This window comes from Propithecus coquereli, unplaced genomic scaffold (assembly GCF_000956105.1).
Source record: "Propithecus coquereli isolate 6110/MARCELLA unplaced genomic scaffold, Pcoq_1.0 Scaffold25, whole genome shotgun sequence".
In the NCBI taxonomy this organism is placed as follows: Eukaryota; Metazoa; Chordata; class Mammalia; order Primates; family Indriidae; genus Propithecus; species Propithecus coquereli.
This window is the reverse complement of record NW_012148063.1, coordinates 627,916-649,581: the sequence shown is the minus strand read 5'-3', so window position 1 is coordinate 649,581 and position 21,666 is coordinate 627,916. Positions and strand designations below refer to the sequence as shown.

The 21,666-nt window shown below is 39.7% G+C and overlaps 1 protein-coding gene across 2 annotated transcripts in view; it reads right to left on the bottom strand.

Moving 5' to 3' along the window:
• Positions 1–21,666, bottom strand: part of ESR1 (estrogen receptor 1) — a 275,328-nt gene that overhangs the window by 17,129 nt on the left and 236,533 nt on the right. For both annotated transcript variants that reach the window (XM_012646801.1, XM_012646799.1), the window contains one exon: positions 12,463–12,596. In XM_012646801.1, coding sequence (XP_012502255.1) covers positions 12,463–12,596 — 134 coding nt within the window. The remainder of the gene's footprint in view (positions 1–12,462; positions 12,597–21,666) is intronic.

Below are 21,666 nucleotides of genomic sequence, written 5' to 3'. Positions count from 1 at the left end.
TTGGAGGACAGGTTGGAAATTTCTTACTGAACTAAACATACTCTTACTGTACAATCGAGCAACTGTGCTCCTTAGTATTTACCCAAAGGAACTGAAAATTTATGTCCACACAAAAACCTGTGCACAGGTGTTTACAGCGGCTTCATTCATCATTTCCAAAATTTGGAAGCAACCAAAATGTCTTTTAGTAGGTGAATACATAAATAAACTGTGGTACATCCAGACAATGGAATACTATTCAGCCATAAAAAGAAAGGAGTTATCAAGCCATGAAAAGACATGGAGGAAACTTAAATGCATCACATCACTAAGTGAAAGAAGCCAATCTGAAAAGGCTACCTACTGTATGAGTCCAATAGGCAACATACAAGTAAATCATGGAAAGGATACTCTTTCATTCCCTGCCAAATCAATGATCAGTGTTAGTGTGAATATATGTGTTTGTAAAACATCACTAAACACTCATATGACTTAGACTCAAATCCAGAAAAAATGACATTCTGGAAAAGCCAAAACTATGGAGATAGTAAAAAGATCAGTGGTTGCCGGGAGCTGGGTGGCAGGAGGAATAAATTGGAGGACCACAGAGGAGATTCAGGGCAGTGAAATTATTCTGTATGATACTACAATGGTACATACATTTGTCAAAAGCCACAGAATGTCTAACATCTGGAGTGAACCCTAATGTAAACTATGGACTGTGGGTGATAACGGTGTGTCACTGTAGGTTTATCGGCTACAACAACTGTACCACTCTAGTGGGGGATGCTGATAGCAAGGGAGGCTGTGTGTTTGTGGGGCCAGGGGTTATATGGGAACTTTCTGGACTTTCCACTCAATTTTATTGTGAATCTAAATCTGTTCTAAAAAATAAAGTCTATTAAAAAATAAGGGTTTTAAAATGTAAAAAAAAAAAAATCAAACCAAACCTTTGATTCAGTCCAATTATTTTAATTGTTGGGAAACAGAGGCTCCAGGAGGTTAGGGAACTAGGACTAGCAGATGCTACAGCTGGAGGGGTAGGCAGGGCCTTGCCCGAGGTCAGCCAGTAGGTAAATAAGTGGCAGAGCTGGAACTAGAACCCAAATGTCCCCCACTTCTGGCCCAGTGCTCAAAAGCTACACAAAGAATTTCCTAACTTCAAGGTCTGTGAGGAACTAGAAATGGCTGCCAATGGACTTGCCTTTAGAGATATTTGAGAAAACTAGTAATTTTCCTGGAATGATTTTGGAGCAATTTCGCATTTCAAACCAGGGTGCAGAATGGTGTGGAGAAAGGAAGGAGTGGAAGTGAATAGGCATCTTCTAAGTGACTCTTTAATTAAGGACTTTCGCCAAAATGTTAACTTTTATGATTACTTTTGTGTGGTAAAATTATGATTACTTGGGAGATTATTTTTCTTGGTGGCTTTTCTGTATTTTCCAAGTTCTCTGCCTTGGGTATGTATTACTTTTATAATTTGGCAGAGGAAAATGCTATTGAAAATACAAAATCAAAGTCCCTTTCCTTCCTATTATTTAATGAGCTTTGTCAATGCCTGGACTGTTGAGAGGGAAACACAGCTGATGAATGGATTCTCCAAAGAATCAGGAGCTTGCTGTAGGGCCATTACTTATTACCGTTTTCGTATTTCTATCATCCCTAAGGACGTTCACATTTCTTCAAGGCTTGTTGTTTCAGCACGAAATGTAGCTAACAAATTTGTTACCAAAGCTTCTGCAATAATTTTCTTAGTTGGACATGTCACCAATAACCTGAGCTCCATATCTAAGTACAAAAGAAGGACAGCTTCAAAGACGGACAATACATTGCCCCCACATGGCTTGCAAGTTGGGATGCTAAGAAAACGCAGCCTTAAGATTTTGCTAGAAGGTGCTGAGTGGCTTTTACTGAACGTGAAGGGGACATTAACGAACTCAATGATTAACATTTATTACACTATTGCAAGAGAAAAGGCAGATGCTTCACTTGTCAAGACGAAAACCAATTTTGCATTCTGGGTTTCATTCATCACTGTTGTCGATGCCAATTTTGAAGATTAAATAAACTTCCCCTGCAAGTTCCCTCCTGCCATTCATGCATAGTTGTCCTTGGAGCTGACTACCTGTTCTGAGCTGGACCACGAAGCCCAGTGTCTGCTTTCGATGCAGAGAATCTAAAGAGTAGACCACATGGATCCTTGGGGCCCCAGGGAGGTTAGACAGGGCACTGTTTGAACCAGCAGGTCCTGATCAACAGAGAAAGGCATGGCTAGAGAGATGGCAGGGCCACATGTCAGGCTGCTTCCTCCAAGCCCATTACTGACTAGGAACGGGCACGCCAATCTCGCAAAGCCCCAGACCCCAGAGCAAACAAAGTCTTTGGAGGAGCCAAGTTGTTCTCTCCTAGAAGAGTTTTAAAGAGAGACACACTTGACACACTTACAGCAAGTCAACTCCTATCTTTTCTTTTGCAAATATCACTTCAAAAAAATCAATGGCAAAGAGCCAAAGGCAAAAGGTAAGACAAAAAATACTAACCCTTTACACACCGTAACTGCTCAGAGTAAGAGCAGTTCATCAGCAATGTTAGTGTCTGTGTAAGTCATAAAACTGAAAATTAGCATAACAAGCACCTCTATAGATAATAAAATACAATGAAAATTCTCCAAAAGAAGATAACTTGCTTCAAAAAGAGATGATTATAATATGACCTGTGTAGAAATTCCTGATTGCGGGTCTTTCAGAGCAGAGGGCAGTGGCTGAGTGGGAGGAAGCTGTCTGCTCTCTAGAACTCTTTATCAGTATGTACGCACCTCTGTTTCGTGGTCCACATTGCATGATACAAATTACATTTATGTGAGCCCTTTCCTATATAGTTGGTAATAAAGTATAAGTGGATAAAGTTTTCTGGAACAGTAAGCAATATGTATCAAAAACCTTAAAGATGTTTATACCTTTTTCAACCAGCAAATCCACTTCTAGCAATATGTCCAAAGTAATAATGAAAAATGGGCAAAAGATTTATTAAAAGGATGCAAAATAAGCATTATTTGTAATATCAAGAGAGAGAAATCACTTGTGTTTAACAATATCAGATTTGTTGAATAAATCATATTATATCCTCATGACTAATTACATAGCCATTTAAAATCTTATTTTTTTAAAAAAGAGCATCTGTATAATCCCAATTAAAATATGTAAATATAAATATGAATATATGTATTCACAGTATGGATGGAAAAGAAAATAGTACATAACACAAACTGAAGTAGGCATTGTTCTAAGAGCTAACTTGTATTGACAATAACCCTATGAGGTAGGCTCTATTACAATCTCTATTTTGTGGACAAGGTAACAGAAACACAAAATGTTTAAGCGACTTGTCCAAAGTCATACAGCTAAGAAGTAGCAGAGAGGGGATTTGAACTTGGAACCAAAGTCCCTTGTTCTTAACTCTTACACTATATTGCCATAAGATATATCAAAATGTCAACATGGTTGGTTAATGGCAGGTGGTTTTGTATTTCCTTGAATATATATTTTGTACTGTTAAATGATCTAAATTGAACACATTTTTTCATAAACACAATTTTATATTTTAAAAGAATGATATTCTTATTATATCTGTTTCTATCATCAGACCAGGAGGTCCTTGAGGTAGGAACTGCCTTTCCAATGGCTGCTATTATCATCACTATTAATATGACCACTGGGTCACCTCAATGGAGCAGCCCCTAGTTCCCAGGGAGCAGTCCACATGCCTTGCTTCACGTAAACCACAACGCAGAAACTACTATTTCTCCATTTTACAGAAGAAGCAACTAAAGGCCACTTGGTATTTCCACCACTTCACACAATGCCTGCAAAGCAGTAAATCCTCAGTAAATGGTGGTCAAGCTCACAAATAATAGTTTACAAAGCCATAGGTATCACTCAGTTCAATGGAATATTGCTGTCTTTCTTATGTGCCATAAGAAAAATAAAACTTAAAAGGAGATAAAAAGAAAAAACTCAGAGAAAATAGAGCTAAACAACCCTAATCAACTTCAATACGCAAAAGCAGCCACCTGCCCTGTGGGGAAAGTGCTAGAAGAGGCTGAAGCTGATGGAGGGGGCCCAGGGCAATATGATACTCAGAGCAGGGGCTTAGCTCTCCCATCTTTCAACCTGACAGATGCAACATGAGAGAGTAAGAGGGCTGTGAGTGCAGACTAGACCCAAAAGTAGGTCTTCCAACTAAGTGATGTGATACTTGCTTTTGACTCAAAGCTTTACTGAACAGTTTGATGTTTCATTTTGATTTTTCAGGAAAACACACATTATCCTGTGATGCATGCATTAGAATCCTCACTGAACAAGGAAAAGTATCTTGGGAGAAAGAAAAACCCATTAATCAAAAACAATATTTGATTTTACTTCTGGGCTCAGGAAATGAGTGGGATTTTGTTGTTTTCTCATGGTTTTCTTTGGTTCAAGGGTCAGAACACTCTCAGATGATCATTCAGTATGCCAGGCAGAAGAGCAGAGGGAGGACACCTAAGGCCTTTCAAAACACAGGGCCTGACTGTAGCTCTAGGCCTTTGAGTAGAGCAGGGAGATCCTGACTCCAAAATCTTCATAGGATAGTAGATTGCTTAACATTTCCCCTTTGAAAAATAAACTATAATAGTAATGGTGATATTAGCTTAGGTTTTTAAACTATCTAACAAACCTATAGGGTTAACAGCACTGTTTGAAATTGTTATTTCTATTTAAAAAATGAGGATACTAATAAATAGAGGTCCAGTGACTATGAGACCCTCACCGTTAGTTGGAGCCAAGACTTTCCCCTTTGCCCTCTGACTCCAGCTAATCCTACTCATCCTCAACATTCAGCTAAAGCATCAGTCTGGCTAAGGACCCTATGGTTAGGTCTCTGCAGCATTTGATGCTTTTCTTTATTACAGCCCTGAACTCAGTATATTAAAATAATCAGTTAATTATCTGTGCCTTCTGCCCACACAGTCCATGGAAAAAGCAGACCTTCTCATTTCTATGCCCCTGGTGCCAGGCACAGTTCCAGCAAGAGCAGAATGCAGAATGGTCTGTTTTATAATATACTAGAGAACGGTCTTATTTTAACAGAAATTTTATGATCTACACCAGTAGTTTTCCCACATTCCTGAGAATTAAAGATAGATTTAAGGCCCTTACATTGTCTTTTAGAATTTTAAAATTTTATGTTTTTGTCTTAATGATATTCTAAAAGACATCAAGATGTTAATATCAGAATGTTCTGCATCCATTAGATCAATGGTTCTCAATCCTGGTCACAAATTTGAGACTTGGTGGGGAGTTTTAAACAAGTATTGATATTCAGGCCCCGCTCTGGACCAAGTACATAGGAATCTCGGGGGGTGGGTCCTCACACAGGGATTTTTTTCAAAGACTCTCCTTCCAAGATGAAAAAAGTGTATGGTCAGTACTGAGACCAATCTAGATAGTCCATATAATCCTGAACTGTTTCCTAAGAAACACATTTTTCACCAATGCTTATTAATATCTTAGAATCTAGCAGTTATATTTTAAGTATCTCAAATAAATACAGAACAGAAGCAAACAAAATATATAAATGATGTGTTCCTGCCAAAACCAAATGATGCCACAGCACGCTGCACAAGCAAAGGTTTTGCAATAGTTCTGAACACAGACAAGTGGTGGGAGAACCCAGTCGTGGCCTGAGTGCTTGGTAGACTTCCAACTCAGATGCAAAGGGACCAGACATGTTGCTCCAGGCATGTTGCAAACAGCAACGTTATTTCTGCAAAACATTGTTATCGTCAGTTTGCCTTTTAGTTTGTATTTCATCTGTGAATTTGTTTTCCTTTTATACTTATATAAGAGCTATAAGCATTTGGAGCTTATCCTCAGTTGTCCATTTAAATAAAAAATATGTTTCTTCATATTTAAGCAACATTGTAATGCTACGAACCATTTTAACTCAGCACTGGGGGAATAAGTGGGCGTTTTCTTCTTATGCGCCAGAAGAAAAATAAAACCTAAAAAGTAGATATAAAGTAAAAGGTAGGAAATGCCTTCAAAGGGGAAATATTAAGCAATCCACTATCCTACGAAGATTCTGGAGTCAAGATCTCTCTGTCTACTCAAAGACCTAGAGCTACAGTCAGGCCCTGTGTTTTGAAAGGCCTTAGGTACTCTCCCTCTGCTCTTCTGCCCGGCATACTGAACAATCATCTAAGAGTGTTCTGACTCTTCAACCAAAGAAAACCATGAGAAAACAACAACAAAATCCCACTCATTTCCTGAGCCCGAAAGTAAAATCAAATATTGTTTTTAATGAGTGGGTTTTTCTTTCCCTCAAGATAATTTTCCTTGTTCAGTGAGGATTCAGAGCATGCAAAATAAGAAAGAAAGGGGCTCCATACATTATTCAAACATAATGCCAATTTTACATAATTTCTGGACCATAGAGAAGGTAGGACAAAATGGCCATCAAAGACCTGGGAGGTGGAACCACCCCCACCTTGTTGGTTCTCTTGAAACACAAAATGATATGCAGCTTCTCCTTCTGAGGTTCTAAACATGAATAGAAAACTGCTTCTAACATCCAGAACACTGTAGGGATTCCCAGGCTCCCAACATCTGCCACCTTTTGCCCCTCCTGTAAATTCATGCTAAAATTCCCATGTCTTCCCCAGGCTACAGGCACTTTGTTGGTTTCCCCGATTCTCAGAGGTTCCAAGAAATCTCTGCCACAAAATGCAGGAACAAACCCACCCTGTTTGGGGCCTGAGGCGATTCTATTCACAAGGACATCTTTGTCCTGAGAATGCAATCTGTTAACCCCCAGTGGCAGAGGTGAAATCCTGCCTTAGCATTTCCATGCAGAAGTTTATTGTCTACTAAGAGAGAGAAACATAGTCATTTCCTTCATAGACACAAAACCCAGGATTCTGTATTTGGAGAGTGTGAACAAAGCACACCAACATTCGTGTGCACCTACTATGTGCTAGGTGTGGTGCAATATGCTGTACTGTTCGGTCATTCTTTCAGTGGTCACTACAGTTCTGTGAGTTGGGTATCACTACTGGTATTTTACACATTAGACTCAGGGAAGCTGCTTATTGAAGAGCGTCTGCCACCAAGGAAGTGGCAGAGTTGCTTCTGTCGAATTCCAGACCTCTCTGAAGACACAGTCTACGCCACGCCACATTTTCAGAAAACTGATGTTGGCCATGGAGCTTATTTAAGGCAACGCCAGAAGTTGGTAGCAGGGAAAGGCTCCAAAAGTTGCGTGGGCTGCCTACAGAACCCAATCAGCCAGAGAAGGAGACAGTGAACCACTTAATAACTATGAAGTGTCATTTATCATAAAACAGTGACAACGGGCGGGCTCCCTGGAGAGGAAGTGTGGCATTATAAAGAATTCAAGAGATGATATAATCAAATATCCTCCACTGTGACAACAGTGCACACATCTGACAATATGCCCACTTGCAATTTCTAAGGCCTGTTCTTGTGAGAAACCCTCAACTGCTGAGAATTAATGATCCTCAATGTTTACAGTCAATATGTTTTTAAAATGTTCTTTCATCTAAATATAGAGACTCTCTGAATCATTGTCTTATTTCTAAAGTTAAAAATATAAATGCTCTGAGTAACTGTTAATAACATGAAGTGAGTGCAAATAACCCAGCTCCAGAGAGAAGAAATATTCTTAGTGCTGAGAATTTAATAAAATTAATGATGAAATAATTCATGTGTGGCCACAGGATGAACAAAGGACGTCACTAGCTTCAGCACCGTTATGTTTCATGAGGGTACCATGATGACAAGATACACCACAGTAGCAAAGCAGACCTAGATGACAGGTGGCAGCTGGCACCGTTTTATGTTTATGTTTAATATATAATACTCCTGCCGGACATTCCATATCCCTTTTTTCACCAAATGAACACCAGGGTACGCTCTTCAGAGATGTTGCCATAATTCTTTCTAGTATCCCATTTTCCCTTAATTTTTTACCTCAGATTTTTAAGTGTCTGTGAATTATTCCTCTTTCTCAGTCCATCAGTTGAAAGGGAAATGCTGTCTGAAGATCAGTTTGGGATGAACAGGTAATAAAGGCTACAGCAACATTTCAATAGCATAAGACATTTCAGGAGTAACCAGTGGTCCTGTGGGGACTTGGCAGGCACAGAAAAGACTTCTGGGAAACTAGAGTTGGCTTGTGGGTCAGGAGAGGGGAGAGGACCTACGGTTAAACCAAGAGGGCAGGGGCTGGGATGAGGGTCTGACCAGCTCTCCAGGGAGCTGGTTGGACAAAGTCACCAGGGGTTCAGAAAAGGGGTAAAATAATTATTCAATTGAATTAGAAGGCTAAACAGTTTATTAGAGATTGTTGATTTATACATATAAAGCTTTCACACATGAATTTTTCTGAGCCTTGAAAAACATTGACTGAAAGAGTGATTTTCTGACTAGGAGCGGATTCTCAGGGTTTACGAGGCTACGAAGAAGCACATGGTAATTCCACAGCAGTTCACCAGGGAGTTTGCATCAAGGTCTTTCAACATTAGGGTCAAATCACAATCAGTTGTTATCCCTGAGAGAAATCTTGCTCTAGAATTTTTCCAAACATGATTAAGTAGCACAATTAACAAAGTCTCAGGATAATGGCCATAGATTGTTCTCTCTTGCTGTTGCTACCCTTCAGTCTCCACAGTTTTTTTGTAAGTCTAGCTGGAGGGTTTTAAACTAAAGCACTTAATGATATTGGAAAATGACACGAACCCACTCAGTTTAAGCCAGAGATTCTCATCAGCGAGGACGATGCTGTCGTTGACTAAAGGCCTAATGTGTTCCATGAACTGCATTAGACACTTTGTAAGAAATTTCCCCTTTACCCACAATAGCCCAAGGAGATGGGTATTATTTTTTCCACTAAATAATTTGATATTATCTAGATCTATAGAGCACTGAAAAGGATGATATGTTTCAGAACAGTAGGAAGAGCATGGAAAAAATAAGGACTTTCTAGGTCCTTCTGGCCATGACCAGCAAATGAGCATCTATCAAAAGACTGAATGGTGTAATATCTGTTGGCAGTCGACAGGCTAAAGACGGTGAGGAATATGAAAAAGTATAACTAGTTTATAAGGAAATTAGGAAACACATCCATAAAGAACCAGAGAAGATTCCAGGTTGAAATAAAAAAAACTTAAAGGGAAAACAAAAGCACAAAACTGCGACATTCATTTTTGTATCTTCGGCACAAAGTTTGTAGTAGGAACTCAGTAAATGTTCAATTATTAAATAAATGAATGAAATCAGTCAACCAACGAACCAAATGCTAGATTGTGCGGCATTGACTTTAAGAATCGAAAAAGTCTAGAGAAAAAAATTCATAATAGACTTGGGTAGTAGCAAGACTTCCTGAATAAAGTGAGCTAGGCCTAGAAGAATTGGAAATATTTGAATCGTGAAGGAAAACTGAATTCCCACCGGGCAGAAGGCTACAACTCACAGGCCAAACAGCCTTCTCCTCGGCCGCCTTTGCAGCTCCAGCTCCAGCTCCCAGCTGTCCTCCGCTGCTGCCGCCTCACTGGCGTTTGCCCTCAGCTCATCTGCTCTGTTCTTATTTGCCCTCCTCTTGAGCTCTGTCCAGCTAGTTCTCAGAATGCCCTGAAGTTGGCATCTTTGGATTAATCAGTAGTGCCTCTGTCCTTTGATGTGGAGTGGAAAAACAAACAGTATTTGTCCTATGGACGAATCTAGGCTTTTGCGAGCAAAGCAATAAATTATTCTAAATGAGGCAGAAATTATGACGAATATCTCCCTTTCCCAAACAGCTGTGGAGAGGGCTTCCCATGGAAATTTTGGCATTAGGGAGACCCTCTCAAGACTTCCAGAAAGACATTCCTAGCAGGTCCTCACAACAATCTTTCAATTCCCCTCGTGCTTCAACCCCCAAATAAAGGCCAATATAAACCCAGCCTCCTCTGACTTTGGCCACTGGGGCTCAACACGAAACCTTAGGGCCTGCCATACACTCAGGTTTTGTTTCCCAGGCATCAGATAGGCATCTTCTAGCTCATGTTTCCTGAATTGCTGCCAGCTTGGCTTCTGCCAGAGATTCCTGGAGTCAGAGTCACTTTGTAATTCGTCTCATGATAGGTAAAGGCTTTCCCCCGATCAGAGCCGTGCACTGGTGGAGTTTTTAGAAAACTCTATATCTCTGGTTGTGGGAAAAAAATGTTGAGTGTGGTATTCTTCATCTGACTGATTGCTTTTTTACTCTGAAAAAGGCTCCTAGGACCGTGCCATTGTGTTTCAGAGCCTTGTCCTCTTTGATTCTGTTTTTCAGGAACAATATGAGATGCTAGGAGCCATGCTCAGTGGCAGACCTGCTTTTCTAAAATGTAGCTCAATTTTGTAGTGAAAAGATTGGTTTCACTTTGCACAGGCTTGAGAGGCTGCCTCTGTGTGGTTACTGCCCTCCGGAGCCAGCAGCACCGTCCTTGATGGAAAAGACGAGCTACTGCCTGTTATCTCATGAAAAAGACAACTGCAAACTCTGTCAGTATACAGTGCCTCGTGTTTCCAAAACAGTGTTCCAGCCCTCCAAGAGCAAGGAAGTGCACAGAAGATTCTAAGAAAGGAAGGACAGGGCATGAAAGTATAACTAGTGTGAGAAGGAGTCAGAGGGAGGCCAAATCCTGCCCCGGGCAGTACAGCCTTGAGGTTCCAGCGCCAGTCTTTAATAAAAGACTTTCTTGTGAGGGCTGGAAGATTTTTTCCCCCGAGTTGTAAAAAAACCTGGGTCTATGAATCCAATGTTTTGGTGGCAAAAGTCTTGACTTTTTTTATATAATATTTTTTTTAAAAACCCCACCCTAAAATAGGAACAGAAATAGAACAATAATGCTGGAAAAGGTTTTGTGGATCTGAGGGAAATATTCTCGATTACCAAGATCAGAGCATCCACGTGTGTTGATTACACAACTATGGCTGATCTCACTTCCTGTGTGGGACATTTTTTCCTGGCGAAAGTGGGAAAAACAAGTCCCCCACTTGATAGGCCTGCTTTCCCCGAAGTTACCAGACTGCCCACGTGACAGCCGTCGGCACATGCCAGCCCTCCACCGAAGAAGGAGCAGGTTCAGGACCTGGCACCGTGCAGCCGAGTGGCACTGCTCCCAGAACACTCATCCAATAAAGAGCCATTGTGGGATCTGGACCCTTCAACGTACAGGACAAACGACCAAAATGAAAAGCACAATGCCCGTGAGTGGGCCCAGAAACTTGAATGCAGTGGTAATCACTTCCTTAGTGTACGTCCCATTATTTTTCATGGGACTTCATTCTGTCATTCAGCCCTTGCCTAGTGTAATAGTACAGATTTCCTTTATCGGTTGATAAGTGAGAATGATTACGGTGATAACCATCAAGCAACATAGGTTACTAGCATCAGTGGGGAAGAGAAGTGGAAAATTGTCAGGGGAGTGGAAAGGGACTGGCATGCAACAGGGAGAGACAAAAACCAGTGAAAAGAGAGGGAAGTGCTGATTCTCCGTGTGTGATCAGTGCCACTGCAGTTCAGTTACTGAGGAATCTGAGACTGTGTCTAACGGTGTAAGAAACTAAATCAGGCCTAGGGCTTCAAAATAGCTACAATTTCTATGTGGGATGAAGGCTGAGGCAATGAAGTGGGGCTGGAGGAGGGGGAAGGTCCAGGTTAAGGGCATCTCCTGTGCAACTGACACCCATTTGTGAGCTCCAGGTCCCACAGGCTGTAGAGCTAGTGCTTAGATCCAAATACTGAGGGCCTGGGAGGAGTCAGGGTGCTAATTCTGGCTGAACCATAGTTTCCATCTGGGTGACCTGGAGTGACTCTTTATACAACAGCCAACCTCACTACAAAAAAAAAAAAAAAAAGAAGATGCCGCTCTTAGCTAAGCTTTCTCAAATGAATAAATAGGAGGGGACGGTAGAATTAGACTCCATTGACCAAATGGAAAATGCTCTTTCAGTGCTGGACCAATTTTACAATATTCCATGCTCCTTTGTTTTAGGACCAGGTTTTTCTATCTCTAAGCCAATTAAATTTTTAGCTAATAGTTTTGACCAGAAACATGGGCTGTCGCAAATAACTCTCTAGACAAATAACTAGCAACAGACATACATCTATATACACGTACCATTTTAATAAAAACATTCCCATATCTTTGAAAAAATACAAATATTTCCACAAAAAGTCCATTTGATTTAATGTCCAGTGATTATTTTTTCATTCGACTATTTGGCAAATGCAGTTCTACCACTCTAAGTAATTTATAATGATGACAGATTATTTTAAATATGTGCCAGTAGTTTCTTTTAATTTATGACGTTATGCCTTGGTAGTGGGTAGATTGTATCTGGTTGAAAATACAAATAAATATTTCATCCAGAATCAAGTTCTCTCATGTTATCAACTCACCAGAATTAAGCAAAATGATAGATTTGAGGCACACAAACTCCTCTCCCTGCAGATTCATCATACGGAACCGAGACGTTGTAGCCAGCAACATGTCAAAGATCTCCACCATGCCCTCTACACATTTCCCCTGGTTCCTATGAAAACACAGCCCAAAAAAAAGGGTTAAAGGACAGAAAAGCTTCCACAAGACATGATAAAGTCATAAAAATCTACTGCCTCCAAATCAGTAACAAAAACTGCAGCTCATTCTCTTCAGAGAGCATGAACATTCATTTGAATTCTAGAAGGCAAGACAAAAAATGGTTTTCCATCAATAAAATATTCTCATTTCAGATTCTTAGAAGAGATGTTCTGTTCAATCCCCAAGTCTGCCATGTTAAAAATATGAAGTTCTTCAACCTGCAGGTAATTGAAAATGATTAGGATTCAGGTAAATGATTTTTCTAATAAATGTTTATTAATCTGTATTCTGGGCATTGTGATAGTTATGGAAATAAAAACAGGGCCTCTATTCTCAAGATGCTCATGGCCTTTGACTAATAGAACATGTCCCAAAAGATGTGTTTCAAGGTGATTTTGAAGTACAAGAAAAACTACAGTAACCATGGATGGTTGCGCTGCGCCCATCGGTGCTGCAGAGGATGGTAGGTAAGAATATTCCTAGGAGGTGGCATTTGAGTTGACACTTTAAGAGAATGTAGGATTTCATCAAGCAGAGGTGTGGACACATCCTTGAAAGAGGATTCTAAACATGGAAAGAAAGAGCAGCATGAAAGAACATGGAACAGTGAGTTGGAGGTGAGGAGAGAGGAGATGAATCTGGAAAAATAGGAAAATTTCAGGTGATCAAGGATGTCCTACATCACTATAAAAAGTTCAGGTTTTTTTCCTTGGCATCAGGAGTTTAAAGTTAGTAGCTGCACCTATTAAATAAGCAAAGCCAAAGGTTCATAATATGTAATATTTAAAAATGCAGGTGTCAGTATCTTTTTATAGAATTACTACAGAATTTACATGATACTGCATGTGAAAGTAATTCATTCAATTTTTGTTCACAAGTTGAAATTTGGGCATGATGTGTTTGAGGCGGTCAGGAAAAAGTTAAAATAGTCTATGCACATGCAAACATATTTGTGAAATGTATAAACATTTAAACATGAACACTAAATGCATTGTTTTGTAGCTTGTTTTGGTTTTAAATAATAGATCTTGGAGTACTTCATCGAATGCTTTTAACAGCTGAACAAGATGCTATAATTTCCTTAACCATCTTTATTTAATCTTTATTGATTGACATTTAGTTTGATTTCAAGTATTTTGCTGTTACAAACATTCCATTCAATGACTATCCTTATGTTTATGTCTTTGGACACATTTACAGGTAGCTATAGAAAAAATTCCTAGAAGTAGAATTGCTAGATCAAAGAACTTACGTGTTTTTAATTTTGATAGATAGTTCAAACATTGCTTTCAAAGAGCTTATACCAACAGACAGTTGTTGGTGGCATATATTGGTATAAGCTTTCTTTGAGCTACCTGTTCTTGTCTTTTGCCCATATTTTTCTATTGGGTTATTGGTCATTTTCACATTGATTGATTTCTTTCTTTCCTTTTTTTTTTTTAAGAGATGGGGTCTCACTCTGTCACTGAAGAGGCTGAAGTGCAGTGGCCCAGTCACAGCTCACTGTAACCTCAAACTCTTGGGCTCAAGTAATCCCCCTGCCTCGGCCTCCCAAGTAGCTGGAATTTCAGGTGGGTCCAACTACACTCAACTAATTTTTAAATGTTTTTTTAGAGACAAGATCTCTCTATGTTGCTCAGGCTGGTCTTGAACTCCTGGCCTCAAGCGATCATCCTGACTTGGCCTCCCAAAGCTCTGGGATTATAGGTGTGAACCATCATACCCAGCTGTTTTCACATTGCTTCTTAAGAGCTCTTTATATATTAAAGACATTAGCCCTTTTCCATATGTATTTTTAATGTTTTTTCATGGTTTGTTATGGTTTTCTTTTGATTTTGTTTCTGGTATTTTCTTCTGCTAAATATTTAATTGTTAGAGAATTAAATTTATCAAACTTTTCACTGATGGCTCTAGAACAGTATGTCTTGCTTGAAAAGGTCACTCCTCTTCCAATAACACATAAAAAATTATCTTATGTTTTCTTCTAGTATACTTCCATGTTTTTATGTTTAAATCTTCGATCTTCTTGGATTTATTCATTTTTATGACTTTATTGAGATATAATCACATGCCATTTAATACACCCATTTTAAGAGTAAAAGTCAACAGATTCTAGTATATTCACAGAGCTTGCAGCCATCATTTGAAATTTATTTTTGTATAAGATAGGAATTCAGCTTAATATTTTTTCCAGGAAGCTATTTAGTTTTCTTAACATCACTTATGGAACACACCATCTTTTTCACACTGTCTTGAAATACGCTTGGTACTTTTGATACATTCATTTACTTCTTACAACTGACCTCTAAGATTAGCATTATTTTTCCCATTTTCCAAATGAAAAAAATTAGGACTCGAAACTGTTAAGTCAAACCACATTGCCTACCAACAAGAATTCCAACAATAAGAATTTTTTTTGTTTTCCATTCTTAGTCTACTTTAATTCATTGAACAGGATTTAGAGGGCCTATTGCACACCAGCACTTGTGCTCAACATTAAGGTACAGAGAAGAAAGTCACAGGCACTGTTAATAAGGAGATCTAGAATGGGAGCAAGACAGACGAGGATAAAGGCAGGTGCAATACAATGGGATACAGTCCCCATTAAATACCTTTTAAAAGGTATTTAAAAAAAAAGCCTCTTGCATCTAACGTCCATCTCTCCAAATTCAACCTATGTCAATATCGAAGCAATTATCATAGTATGCTCAGGTAAAGTTAAACGAGTTTTTATGTAAAGTGATGAGAATGGAGTGTGGCACACAGTAGGGACTATGTTGAAGTATTGGCTATAGATATATTGATAAATAGAAAGATACACATATGTCAAGGGAGAAGTTGGCCTTTTAACTTGACATATTCAGAAAACAATTGCCACGTGCATTTTGCTTTGACTGTGGAAATACGGATTCATGGAAGCTCTCTATAAGCAGAGAAGAAACTTCAAAAGCTACACTGCTCAACATGGGAACGAGAGAGTAGTCACACCAAAGGGTCAATTGGCCTTACGTGGGGAGAGCGTACTAGAAATGGGTTTTTCTTCTCATGTGGTTGAATTTTTTTTTAAAAAGTAGTATATCATCTTTCTAGTGAAAAAATAAACAAGGATAGAGGAAAATGTTTGGAAGATGAAGCTTTAAAAATAACTCATAGCCAAAATAGAGAAATGTTCCTTTCTCAGTATAAAGTCTCTGTTTACTTAACAGACTGCACACCGGCAGGGGGAGCGCCTCTGTGTGGGAGGAAGCATGCCTGCACCTGCTGCGAGCAAAAGTTCAGTTCGGAAACTGAGAAAGTGGAGTCTTAACAATTCTCCTTTCTTCTTGTTCCTTTTCAACAGCCTCCCACATTTTCCCATAAGGAGCTCATGCTTAACTCTTCCAGCAAGAGTATATCTTTCTCAGCCTCTTCTCACTGGATATCCTGTTATTTCTAACTAGCAATTATTACCTGTTGACAGTACAATGCTTGCTGTGCAGTACACATTAGGAGCCGTAGACTGTGCCCATGGAGATGGTGCACATCCCAAACTCTCGATTCAGTCCTCACTCCGTGTGTGTGTCTCTGTGTGTTTTCCTTTAGGGGCTGTGGAGGAGGTATACACTGACTGTTCATCATAGAGACATTACAACAGGAGGACCCCGGAGCCTGCCTTCCATGCAAACATACGTGCTTTGTGTTTTGGTGATGTGACTCTGAACTTTGAAGGCCTCTGGGGGGATACTCAATGTAGTTCTAAGCAGTGCTGCAAGAGGCTAGAAGAAGTTTATGCTGACATCTCCATGAGAATAAAGTCACTATCTGTTTCAAGAAGAACAACTCAATTGGGCCAAACACTTCAGCCAATCCATTATTTGTGTCACAAATAAAAATTATGTACTTTGATGGCTCCAGTGATATTTTTACTAAAGCACTAGAATGTTGCCTGAATCTCAATGACTGGCTGATTATGTGGTACCTGTGGGTCTCTCACTAGCATTAGTACAAAGTGGAAAAGGCTTGCCATGTGACCTAGTGAAAATGTGATTTGTCCATCTACAATTTGGTACAAATCTGTGTGGACTTTGAAGATTAGATAGACACTTGTCACCTGCCTGAAGCAAAGGAACCCTTCATTGTCTACTGAGGTCATTACACATTGTGGTCAGGGCTTCATTTCCAAAGTCTGACCAAAATATTTCATACTAACTATAAGGAGCAAATCAGCCAAGAGCAAGTTAACTCCATTTCAGGAGTGGATGAACGATGGCATCAGAAGTGGGCTGCTTCCTAAGAATCTGAGGTGACATTACTATAATAAGGCAAGATTAGTCTAAATCCACGGGGAGCTCCTGAGGCTGAGGAACATGTGGGGTATGGCAAAACAAGATTTACTTTTAAAAGAAGCCCAGTTTCAGTTGTAGAGCAAGAGAAGTAGTTCACCAAGCAGACCAGCCCGTGACTCCCACTGTGAGACGTGACAGCCTGCAACAGTGGACTCCTCCACAGATGGTATCAGTCTGGTTTTCAGAGCACCTCAAAATCCCCTTGTGCGGAACCTGTTCTGCTACTTACCCTCTTCAAATGCAGTTCATTTGCACTTAAGTAATGGGGGAAGGAACAGGACTTGAAAGAGCACATGCTCATGGCATGTCCTGGAAGTTTCTCCTCTGTAAAAATGAAGGCCTGTTTTTCAAAAGCCCTAAGGTATCTCTTCCTCTACAGAGGAAATAAATAACTCTAATGAGGGTGTGCTGACCAAACCTGCACTTGTATTTCTTCAAAATATGCCTTACAAAATGAGGTTGCCCATTAGCGTCTCTTTGTATATAAGGAAATTGATAAATGGAGAAAATCCATTTCTCATAAACTGAGAAAACCCAAGAGATCAACATAAGACATTTAATTTAGCTATCCTGATGAGAAGTACAATATGGTTAGAACAACAAGCTATAAATTAAGATGCTATTCAAAATCAATAGTGGCAAGATTAGATGTATTTAAAGAGCTTTTGTATCTTTGATGCTATAAAATCTCTCAGCATGTGCTCTAAAATGCTGCAACTTCATAAATATTTATGATCGAGAGGTTTACATACAGAACTCTTTGAAGTATGGAAGAAAGTGCTGAAGAGGGGAAATTTTAGGTGATATATCTTGAAAGATGCAAAATTTGAAAGGAAAGTTGGACTCAAGTCTAGCTGCCTGGGTTCAAATCTCGATGCCACTATTTACTAACTGTGTGAACTTGAACCAATTAAACTCCGAGTGTCTGAATGAGTACACAGACAGAACCATCCACAAAGGGCTGCAAGTTGAGTAGAAATAATTAAGCCATTGGTATATGATGGTTTGATAAAGCAGTTGGCCCACGTGGAGTAATAAAGAAACCCATACTGGAAGTGGAGTATTGCCATACAAAATGTTCACCTCCTTCATGCCAGGTATAGGTAGAGCAAGACAGGGAGTACTGCTACAACACTGCAAAATATCTAGTCTGAAATAATGTGGAAGGTAGACACATACCTGGTGATGTGGTCAGGAAGAGTCACAATGACGGTGTACAGTGGGCACTAAGTCTGCCATCACTAAGGTTCTGCAGGAAACTGGTGTGCTCAGACAAGAATTACATGGTTCTCAAGCATAAATTAAAGGGAATAGAGAAAGACCAAAGATAAATGGTCTTACAAATTTGGAAAAACCCAACCGTTTCTGGTCATGAAATATTAACAGATGAAATTGAAAAAGGTCTTGAGTATGAAAGGCCCAGTAAAACTTCTCAGTTTACAAAGTAACTCAGTCTTGTGCCAAAGGGCAACACCAAAAGGGTATTACCTCCCCATCCAGGCTTATTGTTTCAAACAGCCTCAAGGGAGTCACCCATAAATCACAAAGGAAAGGCCAAAGGACTAAGAAGCAGAATCGGGCTCATAGATGTGAATGTGGAGAAAAGCGAACCCTTGCTCACTGTTGGTGGGAAGGTAAATCAGTACAGCCATTATGAAAAACAGTATGGAAGTTCCTCAAAAAATTAAAAATGAAATTACCATATGATCCAGCAATCCCAATACTGGGTATATATCCAAAGGAGATGAAATCGGTATGTTAAAGAGATATCTGCACTCCATGTTCATGCAGCATTATTCACAATAGCCAAGATATGGAATCATCCTGAGTGTCTATCAAATGGATAAATGGATAAAGAAAATGTACAATGGAATAGTATTCAGCCTTTAAAAAGAAATAAATTCCGTAATTTGCAACAACATGGATGCACCTATAGGACACTAGGGGAAGTGAAATAAGCCAGGCACAGAAAGACACATGCCACATGATCTCACTCATATACAGAATGCAAAAAAGGCTATTTCATAGAAGCAAGGGGTACAACGGTGGTTACCAGGGGCTGCATGGCAGCAGGGTGGAGGTTGGGGAGATGTTAGTCAAAGGGTACTGCTAAGGGTACTGTCCCCGTCAAAATCCATGTTGCAATTTCACCCCCAGTGTGGTGGTGCTGGGAGGTGGGGCCTAGTGGGAGGGGTTTGGGCTGTGGAAGTGGATCCCTCATAAGTGGCTTGGTGCCATTCTACCTGTAGTGAGTTCTCTCTCTCAACAGATTGGATTAGCTCTTATGGGAATGTTTCCAAGAGAGTGGGCTGTTACAAAGCCAGGACGCCCTTGGGTTTTGCCTCTTAGCACATGTACACTTCCCCTTTGACCTTCTCCACCACGTGATCATGCACCAGAGCCAAGCAATGCTGGCACCATGCTTCTGGAACTTCTCAGCCTGAAGAACCAGGAGCTAAACAAACCTCTCTCATTTATAAATTACCCAGCCTCAGATGTTCTGTTATAGCAACACTGAACTAAGACAGGTACAAGGTTTCGGTTGGAAATAAGTTCAAGGAGATCTATTGTACAACGTGGTGACTGTAGTTAATAGCAATGTATTACATACATAAAAATTGCCAAGAGTAGATTTTAAGCATTCTCACCACAAATAAATGATAATTATGTGAGGTAATGCATAAGTTAATTAGTTTGATTTTGCCATTTTACAATGTATACATACTTTAAAACATCATGTTGTACACCACAAACATACACAACTTTTATCTGTCAATTAAAAATAAATAACAATGATTAAAGAAAGAATATCAGCCTTGAGAACTGTATGTAGGTAAGGACTCCGGGTGTGGATTTAAGCAGATGGAACTGACAAGAAGCAAATAGAACAGAAGCCTCCTATGTTTCTGAGACAACCGTACTGCCAAATAACTAAAAAAACAAAGCCTGAACTAAAAAACAAAGCTTTTGATTGTTCAAGTCTCCAACCCTTGCTTGGCCCAAATGACCACTAGCAAAAAGTGCTGTGAAGGCTGTATAGCCCATCAAAAAGACGAGCTTCTCAACATCCACTTCAGATGTGGCCAAGGAGAAAAACTGAAAGAAAGAACCTCCCAGCAGGTGAAGAGAAAAACAGAAAGTTAGTGTTTCCCAGAGAACAGAATTAGGGACCGATCAAAGAACTTTCCAGCCCCTCCGAGTAGAAGCCTCCTCAAGTCTGCCCAACAGTTTCATAACTGCTATGGAAGAGCCATAGTGAATCTTCCTTTCTTCCCTTTTTCTGAGTGGAAGTTTGTATTGCAGGTATTTTGCCCTTGTGCCGCCATTGGATATTGGGTGTATATGTGAGGTGAGGTTGCCAAACCAGGAGGAGCTGCGTCTGTACTTGGCACATCACTGAGAAATCTTTGGAGCTGGATGCTGTGGCTGGATGTGACTGTCTCCCCTGGGAAGGTGCAGAGCGTGTTCTGCGTGTGGGATGAATGGATATTTTGGTAACCAGAACTGAAAACTGTGACAAAGACTTCTGTGTTCACCAAAACACCTTTCTTTGCCCTCCTGGGTTCCCTCATAGACAACATTTCCCAGCCTCTCTTGCAGGTTGGAGTGGACATGAGACTGGGTTCTGGTCAATGGAAAGTGAGTGGAAGCTGTTTATACCACCTCTGAGATGAGGTAGTTGAGAAACAGATGTGCCTTCCCCAGTCCTTTTCCCATCCACTACCTGGATCTAGAGCACTTCAAGGACCTCTAGAGGACACAGCTAGAGGTAAGAAGGATTCTGGGTCTCTGAATAGGAAGGTCGCCTACAAAGGAAGACAGTTATGTCAGACAGTGACCTGAATAAGAAATAAACTATTACTGTGTTGAGCAGCTAAAATTTTAGGGATATCTGATTCCTCCTGATCCTAACTTACTCCCAACACATGGAAACACAAAACCACTTTAGGATGCAAAGATATACTTATCTTCTGTCATTCATCTACGGAATGACCAAAGAGGCACAGGAAATCTATTAGGTTATTAAGTACGAAATGTCCAATTTCCTTAAGTACTAAGTTTGACAGTTAATATCTGTGACATTTCATTTTAACACTTCTTGTTTTATTTTTATTGTAAAGGTATATCCTCATTCTTTCAAGCGCATGTTTTGACTTGTGATTATCTTTCAAATTTTTTAGAATAATTTTTGTACAACCATAGATAAGTCAAAAATTCATATTATTTTCAAATATGAGTTCCGTCATAAAACCAATACAACACAGACAACTCAAAATATCAACAAAGTGTTTGGAAAGGATGTGGCTAATGAACACACAGTACATCGATGGTTTAAAAAGTTCCATTCTGGTGTTTTAATCTTAAAAATGAGCCACGTGGATGACCTGGGACCAAGGTGGATAATGATAAACTAAAAACTGTAGCGGAAGCAAATTCATCTCAACCTACACATAAATTAACAACAAGGTTTGACGTTACTATTCCAACAATAGTAGACCATTTAAAATAAATCAACAAGGTAAAGAAGCTGGATAGATGGGTACTACATAAAGTAAATAAATGTCAAAAGAAAAATTGTCTCAAAGCTTGCCTTTCTTTGCTGTCATGACATAAAGGCGATCCATTTCTACAGTGTATTGTTACGTGTGATAAAAATAGATGATTTTTGACAATCACAATGACTGCATAAAGATAAAA